General features: G+C 34.8%; 1 protein-coding gene across 1 annotated transcript in view; it reads right to left on the bottom strand.

The window, feature by feature from the left end:
• Positions 1-5,998: 5,998 nt before the first annotated feature.
• gogo (golden goal) overlaps positions 5,999-13,618 on the bottom strand; it is an 849,136-nt gene continuing 841,516 nt past the window's right edge. The window contains exon 14 of the mRNA XM_069824981.1: positions 5,999-12,747. Within this exon, the coding sequence (XP_069681082.1) occupies positions 12,328-12,747 (420 nt within the window). The 3' untranslated portion in view covers positions 5,999-12,327. The remainder of the gene's footprint in view (positions 12,748-13,618) is intronic.

Raw genomic sequence — 13,618 nt, 5'->3', positions numbered from 1 at the left:
AACAGTAGAAAAAACATGCATTTGGTTGGTAAGCTTCTTTCGGTCTCTTAAATTTGTGCATCACGATCTTTATTTCTCTATATCATATTACTTTACTTACTTACTGGCTTTTAAGGAACCCGGTGGTTCATTGCCGCCCTCACATAAGCCCGCCATTGGTCCCTATCCTGAGCAAGATTAATCCATTCTCTATCATCATATCCCACCTCCCTCAAATCCATTTTAATATTATCTTCCCATCTACGTCTCGGCCTCCCTAAAGGTCTTTTTCCCTCCGGCCTCCCAACTAACACTTTATATGCATTTCTGGATTCGCCCATACGTGCTACATGCCCTGCCCATCTCAAACATATGGATTTAATGTTCCTAATTATGTCAGGTGAAGAATACAATGCGTGCAGTTCTGTGTTGTGTAACTTTCTCCATTCTCCTGTAACTTCATCCCTCTTAGACCCAAATATTTTTCTAAGAACCTTATTTTCAAACACCCTTAACCTATGTTCCTCTTTCAATGTGAGAGTCCAAGTTTCACAACCATAAAGAACAACCGGTAATATAACTGTTTTATAAATTCTAACTTTCAGATTTTTTGACAGCAGACTGGATGATCAAAGCTTCTCAACCGAATAATAACAGGCATTTCCCAAATTTATTCTGTGTTTAATTTCCTCCCGAGTATCATTTATATTTGTTACTGTTGCTCCAAGATATTTGAACTTCTCCACCTCTTCAAAAGATACATTTCCAATTTTTATGTTTTCATTTCGTACAATATTCTCGTCACGAGACATAATCATATACTTTGTCTTTCCGCGATTTACTTCCAAACCTATTTCTTTATTTGCTTCCAGTAAAATTCCCGTGTTTTCTCTAATCATTTGTGGATTTTCTCCTCTCTATATCATATACACAAATTATTTCCTAATTTCAGTAGGCTTATTATATACCGGTATTAATTATGGCGGACATAAAAATGGTACAAAATAATTTTTATTGAAATTCAAGAAAATGCTCCTACAATACATAGGCTACAATATTTACGGTATGTTCAATTCTATAAACGAGATATCTTTTCACTTTTCCTGCACATTTTATGCTCAAAACACTAGATGATGGAAGGAGCTTGGGTTAGGCTGGTGTGGGAAGAAAACAATGAGTGAATACAAGGCTGTTTTATTTCTATGAACAATCTACAAACTCACTGATATGCTCACAATCCTGCACAGCTAGTTCGTGCATCGGGATATTACACTCAAGTGCGGCGTGAGGGGGCGCGAAATGACGTCATTATCACAGTGTTGTCACGACTACCCTGACTATAAGAACAAATGAATACAGCCACATCTGCTCAACCTACAGCAAGACTTCCAAAGAAAAATAACATTTTTGTTTGGTGGAGTGGGATAAGGATGACCAAACCTTTTGATAGTTTGCGGTTCATTTCGAATATTAAAATGTTTTGCAAAGAAGAATTCAAGCATTCTCATTCCTATTTAGGCAATAGTCTCCAGTTGAACTGTATGAGTGATTTGAAATATTTACATTTAAATTTTCCTATTGCCATTGTAATATGTGATGCTTTTTGAACAAGGCTTCTGAATGTGTGAATTTTTAAAACCACTTACATAACATCACACTAAGTTTTATTGAAATATTTGCGTGAAATTTTCATGTAACTTATTTATATATTATTTATGGCTTCACCAGTAGGATGGATAAACATGAGTATAATACTCGTAATAAAGAAAAACTAGACATACCATTTTGCAGACTATCCAAAGTTAAAAGTAGTGCTAACATGTTGCGCTGTAGGATGTCCAACGTGTTACCACAGGAAGTGTCACTTGACATATTCAAAGTCAAAGTGAAAACGTGGCTTCTTAGAAACCCATTTTATTCTGTGCAAGAATATTTTGAGTTAGAAAATCAAGCTGTAGATATTTTTTAGGTTTCTTTCTCTGAGTTTTATTATTATTTTATAATATATTAGGAAATTCTCATAAATTGTTAAGTTAATTCTTGTTTTATTGTATATAAACAGAGCGTATGAAATATTTGTGATAAGTGTGTTATAATTTTCATCTAGATATTAACCTACTTTTGGTAATCTTGACTCTCAATTGTAAACTTTAAGGAGTATTTGTGATCATTTTGTTTTATCTTTAGTGGTGTAATAGAATATTTTTTCATTTTAGTACGACAGCTAATAAATACTACACTACTATACTATAATGTGTAATAATGTGTGTTAAAATGATTGCTATAGGATTTACAGTTAATTTAAGAAATACGAAATGATCAAATACGTAATTCTTTAGAAATAAGATAATAAATAAATCGTTATAAATAATGAAACATTTAGATACCAGTACCAGTACTGTACTGATATTTTATGTTTCTGGAAGCTTTCAATTAGAACTCATGTAATACAATGAGTACCATAAGACCTTTCAAATTCAAATACTATATTACAATGCAGAAGATGCATATTACAAACAAAATTAAAGCAGTGTAAGGATTTCTGATTTTGAGATATACGAGTAAAACTCTAAAATCAACACTTCACTTCTGTTATAGCTGAATTTGTGTGCACACTGTTAACCCAGATTTTCCCACCGTCCTTTTTTAATGACAGTTGCAGTGCCTTCGGATATTATGTCATTGTTGGTGTATGGGACATTTTATAAGTTGTGTGATAATGTTGGTAGTATTTGTTAGCTTTAAAAAATATACGTTCCTTGTTTCAGTTTATTTCAACGTCATTTAACCGATTTTTGAGAGTAACTAATGTGCTACTGCATTTTTATCACAAAAAATTTTTGGGCGTATCTGGGTTAATATGTCCCTTTAGTGTGTAGGCCTCATGTATGGGCATGTTATTATGTTAGTAATTCCAAGAGAGAACAAAATCTTGAAATAAAATTTAAAATGTAAGTGAAAAGGTATGTAGTGAATATTATTATTATTATTATTATTATTATTATTATTATTATTATTATTATTATTATTATTATTATTATACTATCTTAGATACAGTTCTTCTTCAATCATGTCAGCAGATGTCCTACAATAACAAAGCTACAAATTCATAAATATGCCTATAGTATAATCAGAAACTAGATTAAGACTTAGAAATAAGATTGACGAAACCATGATTTGTAAAAATCTTTATGGTGAATAAATTACTATTACCGGTACTATTACTATTTTACAGGAAAAATGTTATTAATCATTACAGGCTTATTTAAGCTAAATTAAATATGATTTGTCTTGTAAAATGTTACATCTGTTCTTCTGGTTATTTGTTAATGTTGAAATTATTTATAATTAATGTCGAAATTTTGTATGTTGTGTTTTGGTTAATGTATTATGTTGTATTTTAATTACGTTGTAGCTTAGTAATTATGTGTTACTTTTGACATGTCCCATATCATGTACGTGACCAGTTGGACTCAATAAATCAATATGTATATGAATAAATGGAGACTAAATTCAAGGGTGGTGTTCCTTCATATTATGTCATCGTCTGGAGTATGAAGAATTCCATCAGTAGAATCTATGCTCCATATCAGAGGACGCAATACACAAAATATCAAATATTATTTTAAATAATCTTGTAAAATTCCAATACAATAGTGCACTGTAAGTGGTTCTTATTCCCGTCATTTTGTAATTCATTGTAATCGTTATTTTAGTTGTTGTGTATAGTTTTAACCTACTAATTTAAAATTTTAAGATTTTTATGAAACTTTAAAATTTTGGCAATGTCCGAAACTTATATGCAAGTCTATTGACAGCTAATGAATGAACCCTGAATACTGGGTACCGTTACTGAATATACTCTTGCTACAGATAACCAAACCCATTCCACCATGTGCCCAGCATGACTTATTTTGTATTGCTACTTAATTTATTTCGAGGGCTCATAACGAATTGCAATACAAAAATGTTCTTGTTGGGTTTCTAGATTCCACATCACTTGGAGATGCTGTAGGTTGAAACTCGCACTGTCGCGCCCCCTTCAACAATAGTTTAACTACACTAAACATTCGGGTGATTACGTGCCTTCTGGCTCCTGAGTTGTCAATACGCGATATGTTCCACCCGGCATTCTTCACAATGGCAGACACAACAAACAGTGTCAAACGAAACACTGCACACTGTTTCAAGTCCCATAGCATACAGTGGAAACTATACTTTAGAGATGTTGGAACAAAATACTGATGTCAATGAAAACAGAAAAACATAGAAGTTAAAGGACATCTGGAAACAGTTTTAAGACAAGTTTACATTGAGCTGAAATCTGAGTTTTCTTAACCATCTGAGGTAGATCTTTGAAAATTTCTACACATATCATGGTGCATATCAATAGTCTTTTTACTAAGGTTCATCTCATTTGGTCCAAAATTATATGCATTATTACCATTTTTGTAAATTTAAATTGCATTTTGAAAAGTTACTAAGTTAGGGCTGTTTAAATCCCGTCCAAATTCAACGTCGCAAATTTCTAGCGCAATAATTAACAATAGATCCCTATTAGAAACAACAACAACCAAATTTCTTGGCTTAAAAATCGATAATATGTCAAATTGGAAAAATCATATTAAAGAAGTTACCCCCAAACTAAATTCAGCTTGTTTTGCTATTAGATCTATGCAGAAGATAGTAAATATCAATACCTTAAAAACAATATACTTTGCATACTTCCACTCGGTAATGAGTTTTGGAATAATATTCTGGGGAAATTCCACAGATAGTAACAATATATTTCTATTACAAAAAAGAGTAATTAGAATAATAGTAGGTGCCAAATCTAGGGAATCGTGTAGGACTATTTTAAAAAAAATTACAAATAATAATCTTCCTCGTATGTAATCGTGAAAACTTTGTAACTAATTCAACAGTTCATAACATAAATATGCGTCAACGGCTAGTCTATCATGCTACCAAAAAGGAGTGCGTTATATGGCAGTAAAAATTTTTAATAGCCTCCCTATCGATATAAAAAAATGAAACTCAAAACATAAAATCATTTAGGACCAAATTAAAGAAGTACCTAATTTCTCACGCCTTCTATTCTGTAGGTGAATTCATGACATTCAATAACAGTTCATGAAATTGATACTAAAACTTTGTGTTTTACTAGTAGACTATATTGTAAATCTCGTCTGTATATATTTCATCTAGACTGTGACTATAAATTAAGACTTTATAATAGTATTAAGTTTTTTTACTTGTTCCATATTCTAGCTATAAGCAATGTATGAATACCATGGAATGTTAATAAATACAATACAATTCCTATAAATTTAAAAATGTTTGCATGAAATTTGATCCACATACCTTTCAAACACCCTGAAACGTAACTTTTTTTTTGTTTTTTTTTTTTTTTTTTTTGCCCCCAGATTATTCCTTAAGAACTAAGAGAAAGTTATTTTATATAGCAGTCAAATATAAAAACAGGTAAAAATATCACTAACAAAAAAAAAAAAATTCCCCTAAAACCTTCGGGTTTAAAGACAATCCTGATGACACATTTTTAAGAATACCCACAAACAATTTTGGAGGAGTATCATTTTTAGTAAATCAATATGTAATAAAAATGGATTGGAGCATTCAGAAAGGAGACGGCATTTAAATGGCCACCTAGAGCTTGCAACTTTCTAAAAATGGCGGCCTGAAACAGCTGATTGAAGAAATCTATCTGCATGAAAATTTGTGTAAACGTTGCCTGAACCACACACAATTTTTTTAATCTTGAAAACAAAACATCCCATTTTTTTCACCACAATTCATCAATTTCATGATGCGTGATGTGCCATTTTGATATCATTTCTGGCTCCAGCACATAAAAATACATAAAGGAGAGCTAAACGTTTTTCTTCGGAATATATATGGTAAGACTTTCCTGTGTTAAATTTCAATATACCTCGTTTACATGTTTCGACCTATTTATGGGTCATCTTCAGAATTGGTCGTTGTTGGTTTTGGTGCCACTTGTTCTGTTTCCTGTGAGGGTGTGTTCCTGTGGTATAATGTAGAGTCAAAGACATGGAAATACTACACATCCAACCAAAAAGCCAGAAACTAAACACACTAGAACAATATGAAATATACAAACACACAAAAACACACCCCAACGAAATTCTCAACACACAACTCAACTTCAAAACACACACACTCTTTGACTCTACACTATACCGCACGAACACACCCTCACAGGAAACAGAACAAGTGGCGCCAAGACCAACAACGACCAGTTCTGAAGATGACCCATAAATAGGTCGACACATGTAAACGAGGTACGTTGAAATTTAACACAGGAAAGTCTTATCATACATATTCCGAAGTGATACAGTGTTAAAAGTTGTGTAATCAAGATGCATAAAAGTTTTAAAAAGATTTCTCATCACAGGCCTGTGTAATTCAACGAATGAAAGAATGATGACTGTATTCAGGAATTAATATTGTGACGTCATCAGGTATGAATCTAACAAAAGGACAAATACTGAAATGTTATTGATAAGACCTGCTTGAACCGTTTTGACTGTCAAAGTTTCATGACACTGTGAAAGGTGGTGGTGGTGGTGGTGGTAATGATGATGATTATGATGATGAAAAATAAAAGGAACAAAAGTTTCAGGCTAAAAAGTAAAATTTTTTAAAGAGGAACATTGAATACGTATCTGCCACTGTGAGTGATGCTGCACAATACCTGGAGATGGCGCAGTTTCCTGAGTTCGACCCCTTCCTTGTTTCAAACGCATAACAGACAAGTCAACAATCATTGCCTGAACACAGGAACTCCTCTTTCCTGCTGTCCTCTTCATCATTTCCAGTCTCTTAAACTATATGAAAGTCACTGCATTTAGAATGTGACGATGATGGAGAAAGGCAAAGAAACTACACAGTAGGTCCAAGTGTAGTTACTCAGTGAACGATGACTATCAGTAGTGTTAAATAAATAAATATTGCAGAAAATACTGTTTACAATCAATAACAACAATAATAATGATAATTTTACCTACGGTAGAAATAAACATCTCTCACACTAAACTCTTTACTTTGCAGAATCCTGGTAACAAACTGTTTCAGTCACACACTTCCTACCCATCCTTCCATCTTGCTGCTTCCTTGTTTGGCAGGAGTGCACCTTTGGCACCCAAGCGGAATTAATAAGGATGCTACATTATTGCACAAGACATCAATATTCTTAGACTAGTGAGTACCATGTGACTAGATACTTTGGTGTTACAGCTAACGAAATGTCTCTGTGTCGAGACTTCACAAGGTCACTGATATGCAGACTCGGTCGATGGCTTTTTGAAAGTCGTTATAGCAACACAGTGCGATGTCTTCTTTGCAAATCTTTGTGCAGCGAGTTACATGTAATGCAACACAGAGGTACAAAAACAAACATGACTTTACAGAATTTAAATCGTGCACTGAAAGATTTGCACCATGTCACAATAAATACACTTTTGACAACCGCGTCCACTTCTGCCCTAAAATTTAAGCAAGTGTTCAGTATAATAAAAAATTTAAGGCCGACCATATATTTATATGCTTCTTTTATTTTCGCACGCATGCCGAGTTTACTTTCGTCACATACCGGTACCGTACTTAAGTTGTGATACACATTGAAAGCATGATTTACCATTCTAGCATTTCAATACTTTATTTTACATTTTGATCCGTCATACTTAGTTCACAAACTGCCACCAGTATTTAAAGAAGTAGGCCTAAATGTATTATCTCGAACTTTTCTCTAAGGTGTCTCAATTTATTATGAACTAGCTGTACTCGTGCGCTCTGCTGCACCCGTTAGAAATAAATATAAAGTAATTACATAATTAAAATGGGACATTGGGTCCAGGGAACATTCGTGTTTGATAGAAGGATAAATCGTTTAATATGTCACTTAATTTAAATTGTATTTAAATAATTAAAATGCGATCATTTTGGTCCAGAGACCACTCATTTAGTGCAATGATAATTCCTTTAACATATTTCTTAATTGTTATTACATGCAAATAATTAATATATGATCATTTGGTTCAGAGAACATCCGTTTTTGGTGCAATTTGGTCCCATCAAAATTTTGCTTGGAATGAAACGTATCGGAAATCATTTTTAAAGAAACTTTTCTTATGTAACATTTGTCACAAAAATCAATAATAAGGGAGATATTTCGGTTTATTTAATTCAGACCCCCTTATAACCCCCCTTTTAAATAAAGTATTTTGAATGCCACATAGCCTAAAATCTAAGTTACAACGAACTTAATTTATATTCCATTTTTCATATAAATCGGTTCAGCCATTATTGCGTGAAAAGGTAACAAACATACATACAGACAGACAGACATACAAATAAAAATGTCAAAAAAAGCGATTTTTGGTTTCAGGATAATTAATTATACCATGTTAACATCAATTATTTTTGGAAAATCGAAAATTACCAGAAAAATTTTGGCTGCAGATTTATTATTAGTATAGATAATTAGGTGATTCGAAGCTACTGTATGAAAATGAATTAAACAAATTGCGTACATTTTTAGTTAGGTTTACAATGGTTTCACATAAGGTGATTTCCAATATATTAAAACAGCTTTTGACTACTAGACGTTGAAAATATATGCTATGTTTCACTTTCAACCAGTTTCATTTGCAGTGTTGAGCGTTTTCTAAACAAATTTATGCAGATGTCAATTTAAAAAATAAATTTAAGCCTTTAGACAAAAAGTAGTAATTTTATTTTAAAATTGACTTCTCAAAAATTAGGACAATAGAGCATTATTTGATACAAACTTTGCTATAAATCAATATACTATGAACTTCTGATGTGAAGTGATTTTGTTATATTTTGGTCTCAGCTGTTTTGTACAGTCCTCAAGTATCAAAAGATGCTATGTTTCACTTTTTTTTTTTTTTTTTTGCTGTACCTTTAAAACGCATAGATGATTCTTTTATGTGACTGATGTTGATTTTTTATCTTTGCTTGAACTTTTTTTTTTGATAACATCTGAAAATTCTGAACATATTAAATAAAATATGAATGCCCATTAACAAAACCTGGTTCACAATTTTGAAATTTGCTCTGCCTTATCAAAAATATTTTTTATCAGTAATTATTCTTTTATCCTCTTTCAACATATAGCTTTCATCATAATTATTGATAGGAAGTTCATAAACCTTGAGACAAAACTTAAAAAACAGGGATGGTATTTTTAAACATGCTTAAATATGGTCTTAAAATTTGGTTTGCATTTCATATTATATAAAATGAAAATCTATGTGCAATCCATTGATTGTGGATTTTGAAAACAGAAAACAAGTTAAGAGTCCTTTAAATTGTGGAATCACAGTTTTAAAGCATCTTCCAAAAAAATTGGAAGCTTAGTTGTAATGATATGAACTATTGTACTTTATAGTTTGGACAGTAATTGTTTTGAGTGCCAGGAGATATGATATCCGACCCTTCTTTTGAAGATGCAAGACTGGAAATCCACTTTGCCAGATAGGACGTTATTTAATCAATTTATTACACATTTATTTCAAATGGGAAAGCTTCTGATATGTTAAAAGTTTCTGATATGTTAGGGGCCTACACATTTAACTGGAAAGTAAAATTTTGTTTTTGTATCAGTTTTCGAAAGCCACAAAATTATAGAAACACTTAGCCTACTGTATCAGATAGATTCGCTGCATTTTATCTGTCTAGGAATGAATTACTCAGAATTACCGGTACTGGAATGTCACATAATGTAAATCAATGGATTTAAGTCCGTTTGTAAACATGCCACGTGGTTGGTTAGGAAGAGCTCACTCTGTACAGCCTGCTGAAGAGTAATAGCAAAGGCAATTCTGGGTTCAATAACATTATAGGACATGGCCTACCCTATCATCAAGTATTCTTCCACGAAATATATTTATCTTAATAAGTAGGCCTACAATATTTTAACAATAGTTTCTTGGCAACCATCGTTTTAACACGACCATTATTGAACTGGACCGGTATCATTTAGCTGAGTTGTGTCTGTTCCTATTCATTCAGGTCACAAAAGTGAACTTAGATGGTGACTTCCTTGAGGTACCGGTAATAATCAACATCTTTTGTGCTTACAAATTTAACAAAGAAACCTCATAGTAGGAGTGTCAGTCATAAAGTAACTCGACTCAAAAGTACCACAGTTTTAAAATGTTCAGTATATTTTTAGAAGCTAAGACCCAATATTTCTATAACTGTGCTGCATTATGTTTGAGAAATTTATTTTGCTCATATTCAAACGAAGTGAACCTAGACACAAAACAGGGAATTTGATTGGCAACCAATGGCATAAATAGTGCAGCAATGAATTTTTATTTTTAAGACATTGTGCAGTCTTTACAGTCGATGTAGTAGAAAGTTCCAAATAGAGATCCCAGATTCTCATTTTCTTGATAATGGAATAATGTAGGCCTTACTAATGAGTGTAAATTGTGCAGCTATGTCTGTCTCAGAGAAAAACTAGCTGAACAACGAGCCAGGTTTCCAAGCAGTTGTGCTGTTTAGGACAACAGAAAACTGATTACAACAAACAAATATTTCCAGTATCTCACGTGAAGGGCAACAGTGTGTTTGCAGGAACTGGCAAATGATCATCATCTCCAACTTGTTTTGTATTTAACAGTCACATACAATTTTCTCAACTTGAAAGAGAAAAAGTTATATGATATCTGGCAGTCTTTAAGAACTTCCCTGTCATAGGCGCCGACTTATTTTAAAATATTGAGGAGGTCATCAGGATTGCACCATAGTCCGAGAAAACTTCAATTGCAGTTTATAAAAATTTCCTTACTTACTTTATAGAAAATAACATCATCTAAAGTTCATAATATAGGCCTACGTGTGAACATTGCTTACTGGTAACCCAAAATGTTTGAAAACTATGGCCCTTATGCTCCGCCTTTCCCTTTCACTGCTTTGTCATTATTGCAGTGATGAACATGAGCTGTTTTCACAACCACTATACAACACAATTTATCATTCTATTCCCCGTTCATTGTAGTTTAATTTTGGACAGTTTTCTTGATAAAGAATTAATTCATTGGTATCAATATTTGCATCGCAATTACTGATCACTTAACAAAGACGCATTCGTGATGACGATCGTTACAAGAAATGATCATGGAAACTGAATGTTGTTAAAGGTTGCCTTTAAATTTCACAACAAATTTAATTATTTATGAAAAAAGTTGATCATTAATAATAACATGTTAACTGATATCAAACAAAAATACAGTCGAATACTCTGTTAATTGAACTGTTAATTTCGTATTATTATTTTCGCCGGTAATATTTATGACTGTTACTGTTTCATAGCAATAGTTAAAAAATTTCATCTGACCTGAAAGAATGTGGATCACAGACGATGGTGGTCATGTAGGCCTATGGGGATACACGGATCTTGAATGCAGTAGGAAAGAAAACGAGAGGGCATTGTGAGTTGCGTGGCTAACATGTTAATTGCAACAACTGACCGTCTTTATGGATTTGAAATACTGGTAACAGTTTTGACTTTAGGCGTATTATGTTCTACTTCACCTTTCAAAAAATTATTTTTTTTTTAACATGAAGAATCTCGATTCGAATTATTTAGAGGGGCTTAATTTTGAGAGGGGGGGCGACATCCCAGACTTTATAAGTTGAGGGGGGCAGAATGTGTTTTGTCTCGTCTTTTTTTGTACGGAAGAGGGACTCGAAGGCTTACACTGCAGCCTGAGGCTTACTGTGCTTACCACTTCTTTTCTTGTGAATGACTGAGTAGCCAAACAGCCGTGCTCTTGTACAAGTACAGCATGCCACACCCTGAACTTAACCTGGGCTATTGTATGGATGATGATGATGATGATGACGATGATGATGATATGTGAATTAATGATGGCGAAATGAGTCCGAGGTCCAACAACAATAGATTTACTGGCATGTAAAAGAACTCCTGCGGGACAAAATTCCGGCACATCCGGCGACGCTGATATAACGTCTGCAGTTGCGAGCGTCGTTAAATAAAACATAACATTCTAACATTCCAACGCCGAAAATTCCCCAGCAATTCTGCTTCACTTGGTTGAGGGAAAACCCCGGAATAACCCAACCAGGTGCCGGTAATTTGTTCCAACCAGGATTTGAACCCGGACCCACTGGTTTCACAGCCAGACGTGCTGACCATTACCCCACAGCGGTGGACTTTGCCCCCCCTCAGTCGGCGCCACTGTTTCCTAGGAAATACTTGCACGCGTGAGCGCGCTCAGAAAGGTGGCAGAGTGGACGCCGTCGCCTCGAGCTCTATGACACGTGCTGCGCTCTGTTGTCCGCCACGATGACTAGGTCCTGGCCCAGCTTGTCGTCCTCGTCGTCCTCCTCGTCAGCGAACTTGATGTCGTCGTCGTCGGCGGCGGTTGGCGACTTCTCGACGCGGGTCTCCTTCTCGTCGTCGGCGCTGCGCGGGGTCCTGCTGCGCATCTCCAGCATCTCGTCGCCCTCCTCGTCCTCCCAGCGGCCGGGCGCGAAGGGCGGGATCCACACCAGGTACTGCGGGTCCATGCCCAGGAAGGAGCCGGGCACGGCGCCCGCGTTGCTCACGTTGTAGTCGTAGTAGTCCAGCTCCAGGTCCGTGGTGTCGCCCCCCGCCAGGCTCAGCTCGGACGCGCCCCCGGCCAGCAGGCGCTCCAGGTTGCGCCGCTCCTTGCGCTCCTTGGCGCTGCCCTGCAACCGCACAAGCTGCTGCATAGTTCATTCATCTCTTGTTTATTAGTAGTTGGTTTGGTTTATTGCCTCCATGGTGTAATTCATTGATTGCTTACACTTTGGTTCATTTCTACCATTCGTTACTTAGCTATTGGTTCATTTGGATAATTGGTTATTTAGCTGGTGATTCGTTTGAAAAGTTCGTTACTTAACCGATGGTTCGTTTGGATAATTGGTTACTTAGCTGGTGGTTCGTTTGGATAATTGATTACTTAGCTGGTGGTTCGTTTGGATAATTAGTTACTTAGATGCCTGGTTCATTTGGATAATTCGTTATTTAGCTGGTGATTCGTTTGAAAAGTTGGTTACTTAACTTTTGGTTCGTTTGGATAATTGATTACTTAGCCGGTGGTTCGTTTGGATAATTGGTTACTTAGCTGGTGGTTCATTTGGATAATTGGTTACTTAGCTGGTGGTTCGTTTGGATAATTGGTTACTTAGATGCCTGGTTCATTTGGATAATTGGTTATTTAGCTGGTGATTCGTTTGAAAAGTTGGTTACTTAACTTTTGGTTCGTTTGGATAATTGATTACTTAGCCGGTGGTTCGTTTGGATAATTGGTTACTTAGCTGGTGGTTCATTTGGATAATTGGTTACTTAGCTGGTGGTTCGTTTGGATAATTGATTACTTAGCTGGTGGTTCGTTTGGATAATTGGTTACTTAGATGCCTGGTTCATTTGGATAATTCGTTATTTAGCTGGTGATTCGTTTGAAAAGTTGGTTACTTAACTTTTGGTTCGTTTGGATAATTGATTACTTAGAGGTTTCCTTCGTTTAGATCTTTGGTTGTTTAGCAGGTACTTTGTTTGAATTATAATTCAGGCTGC

Source organism: Periplaneta americana, chromosome 4 (assembly GCF_040183065.1).
Source record: "Periplaneta americana isolate PAMFEO1 chromosome 4, P.americana_PAMFEO1_priV1, whole genome shotgun sequence".
NCBI lineage: Eukaryota > Metazoa > Arthropoda > Insecta > Blattodea > Blattidae > Periplaneta > Periplaneta americana.
The sequence above is the reverse complement of the archived record's forward strand: the minus strand, read 5'-3'. Positions and strand labels throughout refer to the sequence as shown.